The sequence below is a fragment of the Halichoeres trimaculatus genome, unplaced genomic scaffold (genome assembly GCF_033239565.1).
Source record: "Halichoeres trimaculatus isolate MK-OKI-2021-1 unplaced genomic scaffold, fHalTri1.1 fHalTri1_scaffold_16, whole genome shotgun sequence".
NCBI lineage: Eukaryota > Metazoa > Chordata > Actinopteri > Labriformes > Labridae > Halichoeres > Halichoeres trimaculatus.
Window position 1 is genome coordinate 25,570,156 of NW_027437194.1, and position 23,424 is coordinate 25,593,579.

Consider the following 23,424-nt stretch of genomic DNA (forward strand, 5'->3'; position numbering starts at 1 on the left):
ATATTTATTTAAACAAGTCCAAAATGAGTCCAAAATCCTACAATACTACACAGTTCACCTGAGGCTGCAGAAACTAAAAAACAACCCTGTGATTTTCCGTATCAAAAAAAAGTACCATCCTTGGACTTGTACATAAATTTGTGTGACAGGGAGTGTGGCTCATGTGACTGATGGTTTGTAGCTGTCTGCTCGGAGGCTCAAGGATCACCTCAACATCAGGTTTTTCTATGATTATCTCGGCATCAAAAGTTACAGTAGGTCTGATCCTCATTTCCATGGTTGTTGATTTTAAGACCATTTATAATCAAGGATCAGAATCAGAATACTTTATTGATCCTAGAGGGGAAATTTCATTTCAGTTACATCCCTTTCAAGACATATAAGAAAACAAACATGGGGAAACACAGAAATGGGATGAACCCAGGAGCTGCTAGCTACCCAGCGCCCCTTAACAGTAGATATGAAAAAACAACATTGGGAGAGGAGAGGGGAAAAATAAAAGGTCAATTCCAGACGATTCCCAACAGGGGGAGTAGTTTGAGATTGAGAAAAAATATCTCAGCATATAAGCACATGAAAACAACAGACATGCATAATGTTATCAAAACACACACAGTTCTTGATACATACGGCACCAGAGCAGAGTTTATGTCCATATATCCATAATCCTTACCAGTTTTTATTTTTGGGGTCCTGGGTGGTCTGGATCCTTTTTTTTAGGCAAGAGGTGGGATAAACCCTGGGTAACGTGGAGACAGACAGCTATTGTTGTTTCAGCTCACACGAAAACAGTGAACTAGCTCAAAGTTCAGTTCAAACCAGTTTAAATGAACCAGTTCATGTTTATATAAAATTTTGAACTTAGTTCATTGCCCAAAATGATGAACTATTTCACGTCTGTTTTTTATGCTACAAGTTTTCTTTTTCAGTAGAGCCATCCATGCTTTAATCCATATCCCTCGAGCTAATTCCCCAAATATATGAATCCCTGTATGCTGTTACAGCACCACTGTCTGCATGAGCCATGCTGAATGCATCGAGAGTGACGTAGTAGATCTGACTTCTGGTACTGTAAATCACAGTGACCATCACAGTGGCATCTCTCGGCACACCCTGTCATCTCCCAGCAACTCCCCCTATCTCCTGGCATCTTTCGCTGCTCCTCGGGTTGTGAGCGGCCATTCACTGCCCCAGGACTGAACTTTGCTCATGTTCCTGTTCATGAATAATAAACAGAGGGGTTCAGTTTACTGTTCATGAAAATATGAGCACGTTCAATGAAAGCACTTGTTTAATTCAGTCGCGCACAACACTCCAGACAACCACACACACACACACACACACACACACACACACACACACACACACACACACACACACACACACACACACACACACACACACACACACACACACACACACACTCATGTTTGCTTGTAAAGAGTTAAAAAAAAAAATCTGCCAATTGAGCAGGGTTGTAAAAGTCTGAGAATTTTGCAAGTCTGAAACTCTCTGGGAAATTTCAGGAATTTATTTTCACTGCATTTACATGGTCAAAGACATGTACGAATATGTAACGGTTTGGTTTGTTTTAAGCAGACATGCATTCAAACATGTCTAATGCAATATTTCCAATCAAGTTAATAACTGGTTAAAAATAAATGAATAAATAAATAAATAAATAAATAAATAAATAAACAACAACAAAAAAATTCCAAAATTTCCTGGATTTCAGGGAATCTACTGGAAATTTTCCACTGCTTTACAATTGAGTGAAAAAAGTACTTGTGTAGTTTCATGTAAAACAATACTTTCAAATTAAATCAAACAAGTTACTTTTTTCTCCTATCATTGCCTTGTTTTTTGTTGTTGTTATTTTTGCCACATTCACCTGACGAATCCAGAAGAATGTCTAATTTCAAGAAATTCATACATCACTTTTGTCCTGACATCCCTGAAATGGTACATTCCCCTGGATATGTCAGGTGAATGTGATTCATATCAAGTCTGAGACAGTTTCTACCTAAAATAAGACACCAACACTTGCTCAGAGTCAGTTTTTGAAGAGTACGTGTAATTTAGGTGTGATATGTTCCTGTAAAGTGCACCAGACATGCACCATGCAAAGTGAGAACATGCTCCACTCAGAAAGGCTCCTGTCCAGATGGAGAATTGAACCAGGAACCTTCTCGCTGCAAGGCTACAGATCTAACCACTGCACTGTAACCTCAGGGTACATGTAGCTGACCCAGATCAATCCATGTGCCAATACTCCATCAAGCATAGAACATGTGAAGCAAAATAGATATTCTGCTTTAGCTGCACAGATATCACTTTTACAGGAGCCAGTATTGGATTTCTGGAGACCAGTATCGACTCCAGAAAATTACCAGAAGATTTGCACGGGCTCTGATGTTGTTTAAAATCCCTCCAAACATTAAATTCTTTATGTTCCTAGCTGCCCTTTAAGGTATTTTCTGTGTATTTTTTGGTCTCTGATCTTCAAAGTTTTCTTTCCTCTGCAGGAAAAGACTCTCACTCCTGCATCTTGTGCTTTCCTGGATTCCTGCTTTCTGACGGCATGTGTGAGTCCATGTGCGACATCGGCCAGTATCCTGTAATAAAGGTAACCGAGTAATTTCTTAATTAAGTTTTAAGTTCACATATTTGAACTTTTCATTAAAGGGAAGAGAAAACCCTCCCTCCCACAGCTTCACCAAATAATTATGAACTAATGTTTTGGCCCCGGGTGTCATCTAATGCAATTCAGGCCGACTTATTACTGCACCCAGAGAAAATTCAAACAGCAGAGTGAAATTTCTCCCTGTGTCATGATTTCAAAATAAATCTCTGGGCTCGTGCTGTGAGCGACGGACTGAGAGTGTCTGGCAGGTACAGGAGATGCATATTAATTTGTTGAGCTGAGAGGCAGAGCGTTGGTCTCTTCAGTCCTTTAAGAGAAGAAACTTCCCTTTGAAGATGCGGTGGAGACTTCATGCTTTAGCTGTTGTCGTCCCTCAGCAGAGTTCAGGCCACGACTGCGAGGAGTGTGACGCCTCCTGTTTGGAGTGTCGGGGACCCGGGTCTGCAAACTGCACCATGTGTCCTCCTCAGGCCATTCTTGAAGCTGGGGGGCGCTGTCTGCTGTGCTGCCGTCATGAAGGGGAGGAGGACGCTTCAGTGCGGACGCAGGACTGCTGTAACTGCACAGAGACTCGAGGTAAGCTGAGTGTGGACACATACAGGAAGTCAGAGGGATGACTCTGTCCTTTAAACATTTAATGTTTTAATCTTCAAAAACAATGGAGCTCTGACTTATGAATGCTGTCACTGTTTTTAAATGAACTTTCAGACTCTGTAGATTTATTGCACAGGGTGTTAAATATCAGAACATTCATTATTCACAAGCACCCGAGGCTTTTTATAATTACACGTTCAAACAAACAAAACTCAAATACTTTTTTTTATCCTTGGTGGCAGCTTCCGTAAGACACATCATAGTGTTAGATTTTTAAGTCTTATAAAGGAGATATTCTGATTCAACTCTTATCTTAGTCAGAGTATTTGTAAAACTTGCCAAGTTTGATTGAACAGTTTTCAAAATAAATGCATTTGAAGAACGATCGACTCCATTTGAGCTCACTGCGAGCCATTCAGGGCTTTTTGTTTGGGTTACAAATTTATTATACATGATTTATTCCTGGACCTGTGTCGTGACTGCGACTTAATAAACGGTAATGAGATAATTTGACTAGAAGTAGGAATAAAATTTGAGAGCTTGTTTTTTTTAATAATAATAACAAACAGAAACAAACAAAGAGAATTTGAGAAAAAGCTTCTCCAAATTTTTAGTCTGAAAAAAAAAAGGCCTCAAGTTTTTAACTTTTGATTATTACCTCTGCTGAGGAGGTTATGTTTTTGGGAGAGTTTGTCTGTGTGTTTATCTGTGAAATACTTAACTCAAAAAGTTACTAACAGAGCTTGATGAAATTTTCAGTTAATATTCCAAATGGGATAAAGAAGAAGTGATTAAAATTTGGAGGTGATCTGGATCACTGTCTGGATCCAGGATTTTTTTTAAAGGATTCTTTTTCATTGAGAGATAGGGCTGTTTTCACCATATCTGTATATAACTCCACCATAAATGGTTGGATTGCTTTGCAAAACAATACAAGACAAGGTCACCATAATTTCTGACAGATGTAAAAGTACGATCCAGATCCTGGCAATATTCTGGATGATAAGATCTGGAATATGAAATATGTACTGGGTCATCATCATTTTCAACACTGTGAGGTAACAAATTATTGTACAAACCTGCAACTAACACCAATTTTAGCAGACAGTCTGCTGAAAGGGAGTATAACATTAAAGTAGGACTTAAGTGTTGGTGACAATCACAATATGTTTGGAGGAGGTCTGCTCTCTGTGAGTGCTTTTCTAGTTCAGTCTTAATTTTCAAAAATTCTTACAGGCTTCTGACATTTCTTTTTTTAGATTTCTGAGTCAAAATCTTTGGATCAAAGCATCAAAATTGGAAAAAAAAAAAAAAAAAAAAAAAAAACCTTTCCCTTAGTAAAATGTTCATTTAGACAGTGGTTTAGTATGGCTCTTATGCTCTTCCATAGTTTTCTCTTCTTACCTCCCGTCAGTTTGAAATCAGAGGAGAAGACAGTGAGTATAGTCTAGGCCTTCCTGTCTCATTGTACCCGAGAAGCAAAACCCAGGAGGTAAAAAACCACAAAGGCTGAAAATGACTCGCTGTGGTTAAGCTCATTACTGTGAGAGCATTGTGGTGACTGAAGGTGACTCTGTTGAGCTTATTTATGTTTATAATCGGCTCCTTTCTTCTCTGATTGGGGTTTTAGGAAACAATGTTTACACAGGCTGGAGAGGAAAACTGAAACAAAGACCGTGAAAGTTGTTTGTTGGGACAAGTTTAGGATTTTGAGAAGTGGAGGGGTCATGTAACTAAGGATTTGAGAAGGGTTCTTGTTATACCACAGCATATTCGTACATCAGGAAACAAATTTAAAGAGGGGGTGTTGGGGTTCTTGAAAAGGTCTATGCTGTCCCTGTGGTGCTCCTGTAGTGGTTTTACAGCTAATAAAAGAAAAAAATATACATTTTCTCTCACTGATGTTTTAGAAAACCCTTATTTCAGCCTCTGTCTGAAACACTTTGTTTTACCTGCTGTCTCTTTAAGACTTCCTGCTCCATAAACCCCCTTCCCTCTGATTGGCCAGCCCTCTGGAGGCCTGTCAAAGCCAGACCTCGGTGTTTGAGGCCCTCCAGTGTGTCATAAACCAGTTCGGAGATCTTTATGTGATGACCTCATCATTTCAACAAATTTCCTGAAAATCTCCTAAAGATCTTGTGCTTTTTCTTTAAGAACTGAGTGTTTTGATCAGTTTACAGACAGGTTCAAGGATTTCTACAATATATGATCATGTAGAGGTTTGAAAAACTGCATACATTAAGTCTCACAATCCAGGATTGTTCCTTATCATCTGTGTTTAAAAAGTGGGAAAGCAGAATACCCCTCTTTAAGCTCACATTCCAATGAAAAGAGAAGCAATGAAATGATACATCAAAACAAGTTAAACTCTGTGATAAAAACAGAAAAACATCAAAAATCTTTTTCAGATAGTTTTAAATGCTTCCGTCCAGGCAACATTAAAGAAGTTTGAGATGTACATTTGAATAATTGATAGATGACTGTGTGGTTTCAAATCTTGAAAATGATTAAATTTCTTTTATCCTTCGACCTCGTGTCCGTGTGGGATTTCTAGGCGAGTGCGTCCTCAGCACCAACCTGGCATTCAGAAACGAGGAGGAAGAGGAGGTGAGAGGGAATCTGGCCATCTTCATCATCGCCTGCATCCTGTTGGTGTTTGGACTGGTGGCTGTTGTCTTCCTCATCCGACACTCCCGCTCCAAGAGTGCGCCCCCGGATATCACTCCTCGAGGCTACGAGAAGCTGGGCTCTGGTGGCGGGTACAGAGGTGGCGGCGGCGGCAGACACGGCTACAGCTCCTCTTCTTCTACATCTTACAGCAACCGCGGGGCCAGCTCCTCTGGCGACCGCTTTAAGGAGTCTCAGCTGGTTGACATCAGTGAACGCCGCACGGGGGTGAAGGCGGATGATGATGACGATGATGATGATGATGAGGACATTGTTTACATGGGTCAGGATGGCACCGTGTACAGGAAGTTCCGGTACGGACAGCTGGGAGAGGACAACGAGGATGAGCTGGAGTATGATGATGAGAGCTACGCATTCCGGTGAACAGACACATTTCTACTTCCTGTTTCTCTTTTCTGTGCTGTAAATCTCTCTCTACCTGAAGGGCCAGACCCACTTAACCTCCTCTGAATATTCATCGAATCAAATAAGACGCTAGAAGAAATTTTTGACCAACTATCACTGATATAATGAAATGTGCAGCAGAAATAAGATCTGTTAACAATCTAAAGGAGGTTTTTACTCATTTTGCTTCAGAAAAAGTCTTATTTTGAAGTATGTCGTCTTCTTGGAGACTTACTGCAAAACCTGAAATCTTATCAAGTGTTTTGTCTTATTTTAAGTAAATATTGTCTTGTTTTACTTGATACGAGCCACATTCAAGTGGTCTGTCTTGTTTTAAGTTATTTAAGGACAAAAATGAGGGCTGAACAAGCGGCAACCTCTGGTCTAAGAAAATGAGACAATGCTGAAGTGCTAAAATCTGCTGTTTCACAAGTGTCCACTTGCAGCTGGCTCCAGAAGTACAGGACGTTCCATACATGCCAAGCCAAAAAAAGCCATTTTCAAAGCAGAAATTAACCTTTTTACAGCCTGGTTCAAAAGACATCTCCTGTCTGAGTCGCTATTTTTACTTTCAGCACACACTGTACAGGGGGTGAATTTTTTTTCTAACTCTGTAGTTTAGAGGATATTAAGATTACGAGCTTAACAAATCAGAGGCACAGCTCAGGTCACGTGACTGACGGGCGCCCTATAGCTGTGCTTGAAGCCCTTGCCACTTCCAAATTGGCTGTGATAGCTGATCTGCTTCAAAGTCTGTTTCAGAAACAGACAGGTGACGTTGGGGAGACTAAGTCCATTAATTTTACAGCCTATGGGTCTGAATTGCTTGTAACAAGTACAATGCAAAAAACTGAAATCTTATCAAGTAATTTTGCCCTATTTTCAGTAGAAAATGTCTTTTAAGGCTTAATATGCGCCACATTCACCTGACCAGTCCAGAAAAATGTCTTGTTTAAAGTTGTTTAAAGACTAAAATGAATCTGCCAAAGTAACAAGAGAAAAGTTTATTTTATTTAGACATTATTCTTGCAAATTTTCAAGCAGATTTTTCTTGTTCCATTGGCAGATTATTTTTACGTGTTACAAGCAATTTAGACCTTATTTTTGGTTTGGTTTTAAACACCTTTAAATAAGACATTTTCCTGTAATTATAACTTGAATGTGGCTCATATCAAGTGTAATAAAACAATTTTTACTTAATAAAAGACAAAAACACTTGAAAAAGTTCAGTTCTTTGGGGTGAAAAAAAAATCTGCCTATTGAACAAGAAAATTTTTAAAATTTGCTTAAAACTATAATAATGTCTTAATACAACTAACTTTTCTCTTGTTCCATTAGCAGATTTTTTTTTTTTTTTTTTTTTTTTTTTTTTTTACTTACAAGCATTTCAGACCTCATTTTGTCTTCAAATAACGTGAAACAAGACATATTTCTGGACTGGTCAGGTGAATGTGGCTCATATCAAGTCTAAAGACATTTTCTACAGAAAATAAGACAAAAAAACTTGATAAGATTTCAGTTTTTTACAGTGTCCAGAGGAATCAACTCTGTTATTTATTAGTTTTGATGGTTTCGTGGATCCTCATGTTCCTCTTTTTACTTGTGTTGTCAGATTTGCTTTTTAAAGTTGATAAAACATGCTATTCTCCCCTGCTTTCATCCCCACGTGTTTCCTGATAATAAAGAGTTAAAAGAAAAACCTTCAGAGTTCTTTTCAGTATGATTAAAATGACTGAAAACAACACTCGTACTTCAGTCAATGTTTATTGAATTACTGAACAGTGATCGATAAGTAACTGCTCTGAACATCCTCGGTACACCACAAAGACTCATGTGTAAGAGGAGTGTTAGTTATCTATGAGAGAACATGCATCGATGCACAAACACACACACACACACACACACACACACACACACACATGCGTGTGGACACACAGACGATATTGTGCTTCACAGGAACCTCTCTTTACGTTCTTCTGAGGTTTCCCCTTGACGCTTAAGAGACGTTTGTGTATCCCACAGACTGAAAAACACACATCTGTGGAGCTGAAAGACGCGCTCCCACATTGCACTTAGAACTTTATATCTAACAGATCCCCTCTTGATTTCATAGACTATAAAGTTTAGATATATTTTTGAGTTAAAGAACAACTTTGAAGTAAGACAGAGGTATGATTGCTTAATGCAATACTTGGTCTTCTATGGCACAAGGTTTTTCTTCTTCTGTTTGGCAAAAAAAACCTTGTGCTTTTATTGTAAGTAGCTGACACACAGGTTGCTTGTTTATCTGAAATACTGAGAGCATGTGACCGGTAAAGGATGGTATTATTGCTTCACTGCTTCTAACGCACACGTCTACAAACACTATCGACTCTAGAAAATGGATTTTGCGCAGTGCACTGTCTGCTGTGTAATTTCGTTTCCAACGCTACCGTGAAGTGTGAGCTGCTCCGGAGCTGCTGCCGAGCATCACGCCTGACATGGAGCCTGTGGGTTGTAAGTTTAAGGTACAGAAGATGCTACAGCAGCCACAGAGAATGAAAATCTGAGAGTGAGATTGTACGTTTTCATATTAAACTCCAGTGACTTATTGGCAACCACTGAGACACACACACACGCACGCACGCACACACACGACAGCTGAACAAGCCTCCAGCTTCACCCGTAAAATACAACAGTGACTTCTGAACATTGAGGTGACCCATCCATTTTGGATGTTTGGGTTTAAGAGCTGCTGGCACCGGCTGCGTCTTGCCTGCTGTGAAGACGAAAAAAAGGAGAAAACAGAGACATTAAAGACGGTTTGTTTATGTACGAGTGACAGACTGCTGACACCAGGTCGTTACTCTTCTGTGTGTGAATTTAAACGTCTGCGAGGACTCACTCTGTTCTGCCTGCTGCTGCTGCTGCTGCCGCCGCCACCGCTGCTCCTGCTGGCTCTGCTCCCAGCAGGAAACTATTGACTCTACAATTAAAAAAAGTGAAGCACAGTTAGAGCAGAATTTATAGCTGTAATGCACAGGTATGTTATAATACAAGGACAAATAACTTGTGATTTAAGGCACAACTGAACTTGTTAACAGACATTTTTACTCTGTATGAAGAGCTCCATCAAAACTCAGATAAATTCAACAGTGACAAGGGACACAAATAAAAAGTTAAAGCAAAACAATACATAATTTGACTCTTTCTCAGTTTTAAGTTAAATGCTATTGCTACAATGGGTTGCTGTCTATCATACATTTACATGGTTTACATCTGATGATGCTTATCAACAATCCTGGGGATGCACTGAGATTTTGCCGCATGACTTAGCTCTTTGACTGGATTGAACCAACTGTATCACTGGCATGATAAAGGCTAGCTGTGTTTAGAAAGAGTTAGCTTATTGTCATAATGTAGGGCGGGGATCTTCTCGTCAGAGAAACACTCCTTTCCTCCTGTATGTTATTATGGAAACTGGTGGACTTTTACAATGTTAGTTTAAAAAAACTGAGATAAAGACAGAGTTGGCATCCCAAAATTTCCTCCAATACTGAAGAGCTGCTGTATGTCCTTCCTCACCATACATAAAATTAAAATTCTTAATTTTCAGTTTTATTTACTGAAAAAAGGCACAACAGCACAGAGCAGAGTAGGATAATTCAGTGGCTGAAAGAACTCTGGCTGGAGGATGAGGTTTGGTTGTCTGTGGGATCCAAAATCCAAACATTTGTATAACTGTAGTCAACACATCAGTAACTTTAATTTCAGAATTCCTTTTTCCAAAATGTGTTTGAAGTGTCTTAAAATCTAAAGTTGAGTTACACCCAAAAATTTCTCAGTGTTAGAGGGGTATCAGTTCAATTAGTTAAAATTTGTTTCAAACCAGAGTAATTTGTGTCAGTCTTAAATTCAGCATCCTGACGGTGTTGCTGAATCTTGAAACACGTTTTACTTTGAAGAAACTTTTGGTGAAAGAACAAACTGAACTTGTTTTATTTTCTCACTAAATTTTAAGATCCCCTGGCTAACTGAGACAAAAAAGACATATCAAGGCTCAATCTAAGATTACACTGTAAACTTAAAGGTGAAAAACAAGCAAAACGAAAGAAGACGAAAGAAAAATATATGTACCAATGTATTTTTTTAAATGTATTGTAATATATTGTAATATATTATTTTTCCAATATATTATATATTTGATATACATGGAATAATATATTGAGGGCACAAATACAATATAGTATATATCCATGAAATATATTGCAATATATTGCAAAATATACAAATGATTGCCGCTTTCCATATATTGCAATATATTGGAAAATATAAACACTAAATCTCATATATGGGAATATATTACCTAATATATGACATGATATTTTCCAATATGCTGCAATATATTTTTCTTTCGTAAGGGAAGATATCTAAGATGTTAAAATGTGAGAATTTAGATCTTGACTGGTGCCGAATAATTTTCAGTGCAGGTGATTTAACCAGGTAGTACACATTATCTGAAGGATCAGTCGTCCAGTCTGTTCTAACCTGTAGAGACCAATCTGATCTAATTCTGTTGATTTTATTCATGACTCAGTTAAGGATGTGTTAGCTTGTTAGCCTTAGCATGGAACTGCAGGCAGGAAAAAAGGATTTTTTTAGGGATGTTCAATACCACTTTTTATGCAGACCGATACCAGTATGAGTACTCCTTGAGTACTCACCGATACAGAGTACTAATACTACTAGCACTTTTGATACATAAAAATTTCAACCAACAGTGACAGATCATTTTGATCAAAGACAGCACAGTCACTCTGCCATTAAGACAAAATAAAACACAAACAACTCTCTCTGAGTTAAGAATTTTTGATAAATATCAACAACAACAAAAAATAGTAAAAGTGCACAATAAAACTAACAACTGTCAGAGTTTAAGTATTTTTTAAAGTAAACTAAAGTGCAAAATAAAAAAGTTTAACAGATAAATCTTCCTGGTTCAATCATATTGTCCGAAAAGGACCTGGTACACATTTGCAGTGGTGTTAAACTGTAGAAATTAGCAGCATCTAGTGGCGAGGAGGACTTGCTCGACGAAAGATTTTTTTTGCCAAGAGAATCTGCTGCTAGTATCTGCAGCCTTCACAAGAACTGATACCTTGAAAAAAGGCTGGTATCGGTATCGGGACATCTCTATTTTTTTCCCCCCAAATATGACGCAATACTAATTTTATCCATTTGCACGGAGAAGACATTTCTGTGAATCCACAAAAAACAAGATATTAACATTTTTATTATGAAAAGTAAACAAAAAAAGTATTAGATTGTTGTCCGTAAATTATAAAAAACTGGAATAATCCCAAAGTTAACATTAACTACCTGGTTCAATCACCTGGTAAGATATAAGACTACGTTTTCTATCAGTGTAATGAATTAAAGTCAACATAATGTCATCATGTCACTAATGATTATTGACAATGATAAACTTTGGATGGCAGAGACTGACACAAATAATCTTTCATCTTTCAGATAAGGTGAATTTTATGATTTAGTGACTCAAATACTGTCTACATGTTTAAATTTTGGATCCCAAACTTATTCTGCCTTCAGCCAAAGTATTCTCCTTCTCCTTTTTTTTATTAAATAAAACTTTGAATTCAGATTGTTACTGATATATATTACAGAGGCAGCTTCACAACAAACCATGAGATGTTTTTGGGGACTTTTATTTAAGTGTTTACAGCTTTTATACTCCTGCGTTTTCATTCATAATAGAGTGGCAGCATTTACAGAGATACACAAAGGAAAAAGGCACTGAGACTCTGTGTATCTCTACATGAGAGATTAGCATGAATGAAGTGTTAATTATCAGTGTTATGGATCACCCTGCAATAAAGATGCTCTTTTTTAACAATGGTAATAAGTGAGATAAGCTGATGCTTAAGCATCTATAGCAACAATTTTTTATCAGTCTCTTTCCTGTAATTGTAACTTTAGCCAAATCCAATTGGTCGTGATCCAACAGAAGAGTCCCTGTGATCTCAAAGTGAGCCATCTGATAAATGAGAGCTTCAGGATGAAACGGAGGCAGAGCCACAGGCTCCACAGAGAGTTATAAAGAGAGACAGGAGAGCTGTTGCTTACTTTGAGTTCTCTGCAGCTTCCTTCAGTTCCTTGTCAAGTCTGTGGGTGAGAGGTCAAACAGCAGGATGAATAAGAAGTCACTTAAAGAGACAGTGCATGCTGGGTGGAGGTTGGCAGTGGGTGCATCATTCAGTGACTTGGAGGGACTCACCTAATGATGCACTCTGGGATCTGGATGCTTTCCATGGGGATGAGTTCCTGCAGCTCATCCAGACTGCTCACATACTTTATCTTACTGCTGAACTTGGCGCTGAGACAAGAGCAATGTGGACACATGCGTATAAAAACAAGTGCGGTGCAAAGACAAGCTCATAAAATAAGATGGCTGAGTTAAGTGGTTTGGCATCAGAGAAACAAAATTATTGCATTTTCTTTTTTATACTTTGAAATGAAGCTGCAGGATTTTAAATCTTCTGCAGAGGGCCCAAACACAAAAACTGGAAAAACAGCCAAGCTAGCAAGCAGGTTAGTGGGGCTGCACTTGATTACAGGATGCTTTTAGCTCAATGCTAACATTGGTGTGCAAAATAACCATAAAACAAAGTAAATACGCTGATGGGCTATTATGTATTTCTACATTTATTATCTTAAGATATCCCGTTAGCATGCAAGCATTTGGTATCTTGTGGATGACCCAGATTAAACTGCTCAGATGTCAGAGGTGTTTTAGATTAACAAAAGAGAAATAAGTTTGAGTTTGGATGACAAAAGTTGTGATATTTGTCTCAGCAGGACATGAATACAGAGTCTTTACATCCACCCTCTGTGAATCAAGAGTGCCTGTCATGGCAGATAGAGGGCAGTAACTCTCACCTGATAAAGGGCTTGGTAATGGCTAGAACAGTCCTGATAAACCACGAGGGATGAAGAATAATGAAGGACTTCAAATTCTTCCTGAGCCTAAAGAAATCACAACATATCAAAGGTTAGGTGTTGGTGTCTGAGTGTATTTCCACTCTAGTTTCAATTTGGCTAAAAAAAAACTTTATGAGAAAAAACAGTAGAAGAACCTTCTGTCAATCATTTGATAGCATTTCTTCAACCAGCCCAGGCCGGGCATTCTTCTGTGTGGTGTCGCTCCATTCAGATACACAATCATGTAGTCCTCTGCCACCATCAGCTCCAACGTGCTGATCACATAGCTGAAAAAAATACACACAACATGTTAATAAAGTCAGACTGGGAATCTGAGTGAAGGAATGATCTTATATTTGTGTGTCAGAGTTTTAGTGTGTTGGTATTCAGAAGATCTAGAATTTAAATTTTATAATATGATATAAATGTGCACAAAATACCGCACATTACAATTGGTGAAAAACAATATTTAACGCTACTACATGAATAGGGATGGGTATTGATAAGACTTTATTGATACCATTGCCGTTACCAATTCCACTTATTGATACAGCACACTCTGTATCCTAGACAGAGTTGGGAGAAATAACGCCACAACCACCACAATAAACAGAATACTTTCTTAAGCACTCCCAGGGCATGCCACCAGAATTGTCATTGAGACGTGACCGTCAGAGCAAATCTTCTTTCCAACTCTTCTTTTCATTGTTCAAGACAACCTTTCCCAGGAATAGTGTCCGTAACTTGTCCATAAAGGGTAATATTAGTGAATCCTGGTTATGTCCTACCAGTGTTCATCTACCAACTCAAACCTCAACTAGCAGAGCTAGCGTAACCTCACTCTTCATGTTATTGATAGACTCTCAAGTTTGACCCAAGCTGCAGCCTCCGGTCTAAGAATATGAGACAATGCAGAAGTGCTAAAATCTGCTGTTTCTCGAGTGTCCACTTGAGGCTGGTTTCAGACGTACCAGAAGTCACATACACACAAAGCCAAAAAAAGCTGTTTTCAAAGCAGAAATTAACCTATTTACAGCCTGGTTCAAAAAATGTCTCCTGCATGAATCGCTAATGTCACTATCAGCCCACAGTGTACGGGGGGTGATTTTTTTTCTAGCTGGGCAGTTTAGAGGATATTAAGATAGTGAACTTGCCCAATCAGAGGCACAGCTCAACTCATGTGACGTACGCCCTATAGCTGTACTTGAAGCCCTCACCACTTCCAACATGGCTGGGATAGCCAATCTGCTTCAAAGTGTGTTTCGGAAACAGACATGTAACATTGGGTAGACTATGTCCATTAATTATACAGTCTATAGTTTGAATAGATCACTGCAGAATAACTGCTGACTGTGGGTTGGAATGAACATTATCACATACAGATTGAACCGTGTTTCAGCCCATGCTCTATCACTCTCCTCTTTAGCTTTCTTCTACTCTGATCTGCTTTGCGTTTTGACAGTCCAGACAGCTCAGTATCCACTACTACTAAATTAATTTTAGTTTTCCTGGGAAAATCTTACCCAACCACAGATACTGAGAAATAACATTTAGAAATGACCAACTTTGGTGTTAATCTCATTTTAAATTGTGGATTAAAGAGGAAAATTTATAAAAGTGAGACTATCTTCAGATCACTGAGGGGGTCCTCACAGGGCCTTCAAACTTAATGCCACCTGTGCTTTGTGCCACCCTAAGCTAGCACAATCTGATCATCTCAGTTGGACAGTAAAAGGTCTTCTGTGTCCACTTAAATGATCAGAGGCTGAGTGTAAATAAAGTCACTCTCTTCGAAGTTGTGAAATATAAGGGTTAGAATTTCAGATCCATGTTTCTTTGATCCAACCGCCAACAAAGGCAGAAAATTATAGCAATGGGCTCTTTTTTATTTTCAAAAACTTTATTCTATGATGTAAGAAACAGGTTGAATGCTGCTTCATGGAAAAGTTGTTTTCGCTTTGAATTTCTTATTTTTTCCGTCCCTGCATCAGCACCTCAGCAGCTCAATCAAATTCCAATTTTCTGAAATACAAAACCCTGATTCAGAGGAAAAGAAACGTTATCTCTTTCTCATTTCGCTTCACAATCCCTCCAAATTTTCTGTCCTCTCACTCAGCGGGGAACTTTGTTGCCTGCTTTGAAAATAAAGTTGAATATCCTCGGCTAACACATTCCTTGTAGTTTCCTTAATAACTCCTCCGACTATAGTGACTTTGAGCTCAGTTTGACTCCTTTTCTACCCGTTCAATGCCGTTCTCGGGCTTCAACATTAACTCTGAGGATCCACTCTGTTTCGTGACTGAGGATCATCTCCCACTGACATCAAGCATGCATGCTGTTTGACCAACCAGCTATAGTTAGCTCCTCCTCACAAGGATTCAGACCTAAAGCCATTTGGCATCAGAGAGTGCAGACACTACAGCTTACCTCCTTTCATTTCTATCCAAAACTCTCAGATATGCCAGCTTACTCAATATCTTTCACAGAACAGCCTGTGGGATGTCCAAGCATGAAATGCGACTGTGCCAGCACAACAGTGAAGATATGGGAGGCATGGGAGGTCTTGCAAACAGGCCAGACTATCTTTTTATCTCTTTATTCAGAGACACTCTTTGCTTTCCAAAGGGCCAAAGATTGTTTGAAGCTCTCAGGAGAAACTTGGGCGTTTGATAGTCTTGAATTCCATCAGGATGAGCTACACGCTAGCACGCTAACAAGCATGTACAAGTGATTAAATGATTTGCAACAGAAAGAAATGATTCAGCATTTTGAATCCCGAAGTGTTAAATAACTGAGTGAGTGTTGTGGTGGTGTAAAACTCACAGAAAGAGATTCTCCATTATCTCATGGTAGTCCTCTCTGTCACTGTCAGGCAGGAAGCAGGCGGCAAACACGATAATGGCGTTCACTCCAGTGCCATAATAGCCTTGATAGAAACACAACAGAAAGTTCTTTGACCCTGTCTCTTTGTTGCACTTCATGGGCTTCATTAGCAGAGTTTTCATATTTTGATTGCTCTTATTTTCCTCTTTTAGCTCATTTTATCAACCAATCAGAGCCTCTTTGTCCAATCTGTCTGTCTCTGCCCTGTCTCCTTTCACTGTGTGTCAGAATAATGTAATTTACCTCTATTCACTGACCCATTCATTACCAGATTTGGTGTCTCTCCAACAGAGAGGTCTGTTATCTAAATGGCACAGTTTGTGATATTGGCTCTTGTGTGACAGACGTCTCTGTTTCCACAGGACGGTTATGTTTCACTTAAGCCCAGAACCAGTGGGATGAAAAATACGACCTACAGTGTCAAGGAGTCCAATTTCCCCCTGTAATGGGAAAATGGGCGGAGCTTATCTGAGGGACAAGTTTACTCTGGTGCAGCTTATACATTCTGACTTTTTGGGTTTTAAGCAGGAGGTGTCAGAAAAGTTACCACTTTTTTGGGAGGGTCCCATAGAGAGGGTAAAGGAAGAGATGAGGCCCCTTCATGTGAAATTAGTAAGGATTGAGTCATAGACTAATCTGGTTTCTGTTGGTGTGTTTCTACGGGAACAGCCCACGACCCCCAAAATACTGTTGGAAACCCACAACCTAACATGACAGTCCATAAACAGAAAAAAAAAAAAAAAACTAAGGCCTAAGATATCTCATTAAGTTGTGCTGTTAAAAATAAGAACACATTTTGCTTCTTTCCTTGATCAATCTGCCCCCACTGTTACCACTGCTGTCATGGTTTAGCCACCTCATCAAAGAAATGTGGAAAACAAATCAAACACTTTCTGTTTCCAAAATTTTATCTAAAATAAAAATATTTTTACAGTAATGGAGGAAAAATTCAGAGAGAAATATTTCTGGATTTTGGTAAGCATTTTGAGACCCACTTTGGCAACCACTGCCCTAAAGACTGACTATTTATTTATTAACCTTTTAATTATATTTAAACATTAGTCTGTTCATACAACCTATAAAATACAGTACTTTAATTTTACTTTATGCAGTTTTAAATATGTTACAGTTTCTAAAGTTTACTATTTTTTATGTAAACTTTTTCATGTGCTTTTTCATTTCAAGCAATTATCTTTCAGTGTTTGATCTTTTTATTTGTTACCTCATTTTTGTTCCTTTTAGCATGCTTTATTTTTTTTTACATTTTATTCTAACCCCATTTTTTAGTTATGAAGAACTCAAAATATATACATTTTTTAAACTCAGCTCTGTTTTTTATGGAGTTTTTTTTTTTTTTTTTTTTTTTAAGAAAATCTTATGTATTTTCATTGTGGGATGGGGGTGAAAGAGAATAGGGTCTTATGGAGTGTTATTTGCCTTATTTTTTATCATATTTTATTAAGATTCATTTTTGTTTATTTTCAGCCCTTTGTGCTTCACTGCAGTGTATCAAAGTCCTTTACAAAAAAAAGTCATTGACTGACAGGTATAACAGAGACCTACTGTATATGTTACTGTTTTGAAGAAGCCAGGCCTCCAACTGTTCTCATTGTCTTCTGGGCTTGGTTCTAACATAACAAATTAATAGTTTGAATAACATATTTTCAGTTACAAAAGGAAGCTAGATTAATCCCTAAATATTTCAGCCAAAAATGACAAATACTGAGCGCAGTGTTTGTTTAGTCAGGTGACAAAGTCAAGCTTGACCAACAGCAATCAGCTGCATATCAAGCAGCACAAACTTCTTCATCCTGCCTACTCTTTATAATCCAGCTCTTCCTTTGTGCTGTGTCTGATTTTATCAGGGTCATAAGTATTGCCACTGATACCTGGTCTGCATTGTACCCCAGGGTCTTTGCTGCTGCTCTTCCTGTTATAGGCTTTACATGTACGCACATGGAGGAGAGGGGTGGTGTGCTCTTCCTACCTCGGCTTTGGAATTTCATGTAACCCCAGAGTCATATCACCAAGTATTACCTATTGCAAGCAAAAAATAATGATTTGAAGAAGAGTGGTCTCAGGTGAAATATCGTCTCTTGTTTGATCGCTGTGTTCTTTTTTTGTTTTTGTCTTTAGTGTGATATCTTTAACACTTTTTTCTTTTTTAAAAACTTTGATATTTTATCTATCTCTCAAAAGTAAACTGTGATATAATCTGCCACTGATTCTGACTTTGGAACCAGTGAGGTTTGATTTGAGAGGTAAGTACAGGTAAGTACAGGTAACAAACACTCACCTCCATGGGAGATGACTTTCATGTATGGCTCAATGATCTTCATGTTAATGCGATGCTCCTGTTCTCCGATGACGACCGCCCTCCATAGTTTGCCATCCTGACGTTCCTCCTCAGCGCTGTATGTAGGAATTGGATCGTAAGGCTCGTTTACTCCTCCCCTGCTGGCGGCACCAGGGTCTGAAACCAGAAACCAGAACAAACTCTGTCCTAAAATAAATACTTTGACTTTTAGAAGCTAAGTGGAATTTGTCCAACTTTCACACAGTGTTTTTGTGACATGTCCAACAGTCCCTCAGCATGATGATGATTCAGGACACACAGAATGACCCACCTTCCCAGTCCATTTCATGGTCTGTGTAGTCCAAGTAATCCCCTTCATCTGGCGTGTCAAGGTCATCTACGTTAATGTCCAGATCATCGGGTGTCTCCCCAAGGTCGTCCTCACTCTGGTCCAATGACAAACTGATGCGAGGAGCAGATAGCTTTTTTCTCTGGGTGGCCCCTCCTTGTAGAGGTAGAGAGGTTGGAGGGACTACAAAAACAAAGTGAGCACCATTAAAAAAAACATTTTTTAGACAACAGTTTGTTTTGAATCATGGCATTGTTTGTCATCATTACACACCTGGTCTGCCTTCGCCCCCCTCAGAGTTCATTTTGCTCTCTGATGCCAGGTCCATCCCCTGGAGGACCTGAGAGAGGATAATTACAGTCATTAAACTCTTGTGGTGGATATACTGATTATTGTGTAGTGCTCTGTCTGTGAGCACTCTGATTTGTAAACATGAAAATTGATCTGTGGAAGAACAGTTGTATTGTAAAATAAACCTTGTTAAACTGAGGGGCTCAGGTTTGGGCTTGTGGCTAACATCCTGCACAGGAGCAACTCAGGGAGGAAAACTGGACTAATACTCAGGGGTCCAAAGTCCTCTAATCACAAGAAAGTCATTTTAATTATTCATTATTTCATTTGGGAATCAAAGACCCATAGTCTGGAGGAAGAGAGGAGAGGCTCAGGATCCAAGCTGCTTTAAGTCCAGAGTGAAGTTTCCACAGTCAGTGATGGTTTGGGGGTCATGTCATCTGCTGTTGGTCCACTGGGTTTTCTGAAGTCCAGAATCAACAGCAGGAATCAGCAGGACTTGGCTCCTGCCCACAGCGCCAAAAGAACCAAAAGCTGGTCAAATAATCAAGATGTCATAGAGAATCCATGAACCTCCTGAAGAGAAACCACCAGGTATCATCAAGAGGAAGATGAGAGACATCAGATGAGTTGAAGCTGCTGTCCAAGCTACCTGAGCTTCAGTAACACCTTATTAGAGCTACAGGCTAACCTTCAGTGTTGTGCGTGAACTAGTAAATTGAACGCATTCGTATTTTCATGAGCAGTGAGCTGAACTGCTACGTTTATAATTCTTGATGGGGAACTTGAGTACAGTTCGCTCCTGGTAACAGCCACTCACAATACAACGTGGGCCGAAAAGTGCTGAGAGATGACATGAAGTGCAGAGAGATGTCGAGCTCTGGGTTGTACGGCAACAAATGTCAGATCTACGGTGGCACTTTCTGTGCATTCAGCACGGCTAATCCTGCAGACAGTTCACACATTATGGTTAGGCAATACTACAATAATAAGCATACTTTTCAGAAGGCTGTATTATTTCTGTATTAAAATCTTTTTTTAATTGTTCTTATGTGATACTCTAATTCTATGAGACACTAAATGTTTCCATTGACCGTAGAAAATTATCATCACAATTTTAGAAAAATATGCTGTAGAACTCGCTTTGTCGAGTGACCAGAAAAATGTGCTAGGTTTTGTGACGCTCCTAGCAAGAAGAGTGATTCTGCTGAACTGGAAACAAAAAATCCTGCAGCTTATCGAGCTTTAATGAATGATGTAATGAAACCCTTACAGTTAAAAAAAAATCAAGTTCACCCTGAGTGGAAAGATTAAGATGTTTCCCTCAATTCTGCAATCATTTATAGAATGTTACAACGAGAAAACGTGAAAAATTAAGTCCAACCAAATAAAAAAAAAACAAGTCGCATCCTCCTTGTCATATTATTAATATTTAAATTGTATTTTTTGCTTATTCTTGTTTAATTCTTTTATTGCATCATATTTTTATTTATTATTATTTTCATTTTTTCTTTATGTGTGTATGTAAAATTGTGCTGTGTGTGTATTGGTGTATCCATGCATGTAAATACATGTATACTCTATGTGTGCAGATTTATATTTGTATGTGAATATACCTATATACCATACCATGAATTTGTAAGCAGATGCATATATTTAGAGTTTTAAATTATTTTGTATTTGTATGCAACAAAGGAAAAAAACCCAATAAAGAGAAGTTAAAAAAAAAAAGTTGCATGCTGAAATATTTCAGTGTACTGAATGCATAGATGAGTTTTCCTTTTTGAATTAAAATACTGAAACAAATTAATTTTTCCACCATATTCTAATCTGTTTAGATCCACCTGTATATTCTAACTCTGCCATCTTTCACTGAATCTACAGCCGAAAAAATGTTCATTTATTTAAAAATTACTTTTCTAGTTTTTAAAACTAACCTTTTACTTCTGCAGTGATGAGGTAATTTGTACATTTGATGGAGAAAGTTTCTGGATGTTGCAAAACTATTTAAACGGCTTCCTTTACAGCATGTATTTCCTCTTTTTAAGTTGGCCAGCCCACAATGTTTGATGAGTGAACTCTTCAGAAAATGTGCGTATAAGGACACCTTAGATATCAGGAAAGCTTAGTGTCGTAAGCATCTTTCTACCAGAGCACTAACAGGTTACTGGCCTAAATAATGAACAATTCATTGTAACTGTTGCTCAAAGAGGTGTTTTTTATATTAAACAATCCTACCAGCTGACATGTCTCTTTAAATATCCAAACATCATTACCTGTAGGCACCTCTAAAATCCAATACCACTACAAGAGAACAAAGCCCCCAAACAGCAGGAGGTGTTAACCACTGTACATTGATTTCACTGAATCAATACATCCATTGTTTCTATTTTTAGAAAGATTCCTGTGTAATCGAAGAACACAGGAAGAAAAAGACAAAAGGGATGAGGAGGTGAGGGAAGAAGAGAGGAGGGAGAAAGATTTGGAGGTTAAGGGTCATCTTCCTCTGTGAGTAATCCTCCCATTCAAAGCAGAGGAGGGAGCCGGGATGCTGAGGGGGGGCAGAGAGGGAAAGGGAGGAAAGAGGAGGGGGGGGCAGAGCTTGTTACATCATGACAGCATCCCCCCTCCCCCCCTCTCTGCTGCTTCTTCTTGTGCTGATTCAAAGCGAATGAGTGCACGCTCGCCTGAGCAGATTGGGCAGGGATGCAAATTCACAGTGAGTCACGTGCGCTCACTCGGAAAGAAATATTCTCTTTCCTCGTCTGCACACTCAGCCAGGAACGAGGAAGATGTAGCAGGAAAGAAATGAAAAAACGCTGATCCCTGCACAGTGGAGATGACTATCACGATGACCGCTCACAGAAATATGTACAGTATGTCCACAGGAATACACAGTGATTATAAAACACAATGAAAGAAAGTGAGCATCAGCTGTTTAGAGCATCCTTCATCCACATCCACATCCACAGGAGCACGGTGCTGATGACAGCAGCCCCTCCTTCTCCCTGGCTTCCTGTCTGCTGGCTGTGGGGAAAAAAAACAAACACAAACCCTCTCTGTCTCCGTTTAATCTCCACACAACAGGAAAGCATCAGTCTACTCACCGCACTGCTGGGGCTCGGGATTCTCTGTCCTGGTTTTGTCTCAGATCATGGATGTACTTCCAGGATCTCTGCCTATTTCCTGCTTCCAGCCCTCTCGGTGGAGATGCTCAGCTTACAAACAGCTCACAGCTTCCACCATTTTATGGTCACATGATCCAGGCTGTGACCAAATAAGGGCGATCACCTGCTACAGCAGCTCGGCGCACAGCAGCTTCCTCAGGCAGCTGAATGGGGCTATAGGAGGGTGTGCTCATGTGTCATTGTTTCCTTGCCTGGAGGGAAAACACGCTTTGTGTGTGTGTGCATGTGTGGGTGACTTTATGTTATTTCTACCACTGAGGAATGTGGGGTTACTATTAAAGCCTGACAGTAGATTTTTGAGCCTGGCTGTGCAGCGACAACACATTCAGCCCTCTGGAGATAAAACAGCAATAGACAAAAACACTTCCAGCTTCATGCACTGATAATATTCACACGCTTTACCCCACGCTTGCAGGAAAATGATTGATCTAGAGCAAATATCTGAAGCTTTCCACACCACTAATGCAACTTCAAATGTGTGCTTCATATTCTGCACTCCAGCTGAACTTTTCAACCCTTACACAAGCAAACTACAGCCACAAAGCAGATAAAATCAATACTAGCAAGGCTGTCTCACCATCTGTGTGGAAACAGGCATTGTTCTCCCTACAGGTCTAACCTTGCTGATTGCTTCAGTTCACTTACCCCTGTTCGGTCCACACTATGAGACAGGAAGACAGAGACCAGCCTGGAGGACCTTTGTACATTGTTTAAGCTTTTTTTGGTACAAAGGTTTCCAATCAGAGACCACGCCTGAAAACGACTCCTGGTTAATCAGTGCCATGCAGCTGCTGCCATAAATCATAGGTTGAATCATACGGTAACCTCTTTTTTTTCCCCTAACATAATTATTTTCACATTTAAAACCTCCCGCTGATAATAAGTAAGCTCAGGATACACTTTTTTAAAAAGGTGTGATTTAGTTTTAATATCTATTTTCAAAGTATATAAAGAATAAAGAACATTTTGTAGTCTGTATGTTTAGCACAATTATAAAGTAAGGCACTGTGGTTCCCTGAAGGTTTTCAGTTCACTTCCTCCTCCCAGAGCTGTAAGGTGAGATGTGTTGATTTCTTCACAAATGAGACTTTGTCAAACCAGTTTGAACACTGAAACTGAGCTTTGTGAT

The 23,424-nt window shown here is 39.1% G+C and overlaps 2 protein-coding genes across 3 annotated transcripts in view; one reads left to right on the top strand and one right to left on the bottom strand.

Moving 5' to 3' along the window:
- The window catches only part of pcsk5a (proprotein convertase subtilisin/kexin type 5a), a 56,348-nt gene extending 50,059 nt beyond the window's left edge, over window positions 1-6,289 (top strand). Inside the window, exons 35-37 of the mRNA XM_074691048.1 lie at window positions 2,526-2,626; window positions 3,022-3,220; window positions 5,793-6,289. Of these exons, the coding sequence (XP_074547149.1) occupies window positions 2,526-2,626; window positions 3,022-3,220; window positions 5,793-6,289 (797 nt within the window). The remainder of the gene's footprint in view (window positions 1-2,525; window positions 2,627-3,021; window positions 3,221-5,792) is intronic.
- Window positions 6,290-8,084: 1,795 nt separating this feature from the next.
- prune2 (prune homolog 2 with BCH domain) lies at window positions 8,085-22,381 on the bottom strand. Of its 2 annotated transcripts, none has more exons than XM_074691007.1 (11): window positions 22,215-22,381; window positions 19,090-19,156; window positions 18,799-18,999; window positions 18,468-18,644; window positions 16,112-16,214; window positions 13,444-13,575; window positions 13,247-13,333; window positions 12,585-12,683; window positions 12,434-12,472; window positions 9,195-9,275; window positions 8,085-9,065 (listed from the first exon to the last, which is right to left on the bottom strand). In XM_074691007.1, the coding sequence occupies exons 2-11, from the start codon at window positions 19,142-19,144 to the stop codon at window positions 9,035-9,037; spliced, it is 1,005 nt and encodes a 334-aa protein (XP_074547108.1). In that variant the 5' UTR covers window positions 19,145-19,156; window positions 22,215-22,381; the 3' UTR covers window positions 8,085-9,034. The 2 variants fall into 2 exon arrangements, with proteins under 2 accessions (XP_074547108.1, XP_074547107.1); XM_074691006.1 differs by having other exon boundaries at window positions 8,088-9,068; window positions 22,215-22,380.
- Between the last annotated feature and the right edge of the window lie 1,043 nt (window positions 22,382-23,424).

Bases quoted from the DNA above. Each gene is read 5' to 3' on its own strand.
- prune2 (XM_074691006.1), bottom strand. From the start codon at position 19,144: ATGGACCTGGCATCAGAGAGCAAAATGAACTCTGAGGGGGGCGAAGGC. The intron at 19,000-19,089 runs GTGTGTAATGAT...TTGTTTTTGTAG, and splicing joins GGGGGGCGAAGGCAGACCAG to TCCCTCCAACCTCTCTACCT. The intron at 9,069-9,194 runs GTGAGTCCTCGC...TCGTCTTCACAG, and splicing joins GCAGCAGCAGGCAGAACAGA to CAGGCAAGACGCAGCCGGTG.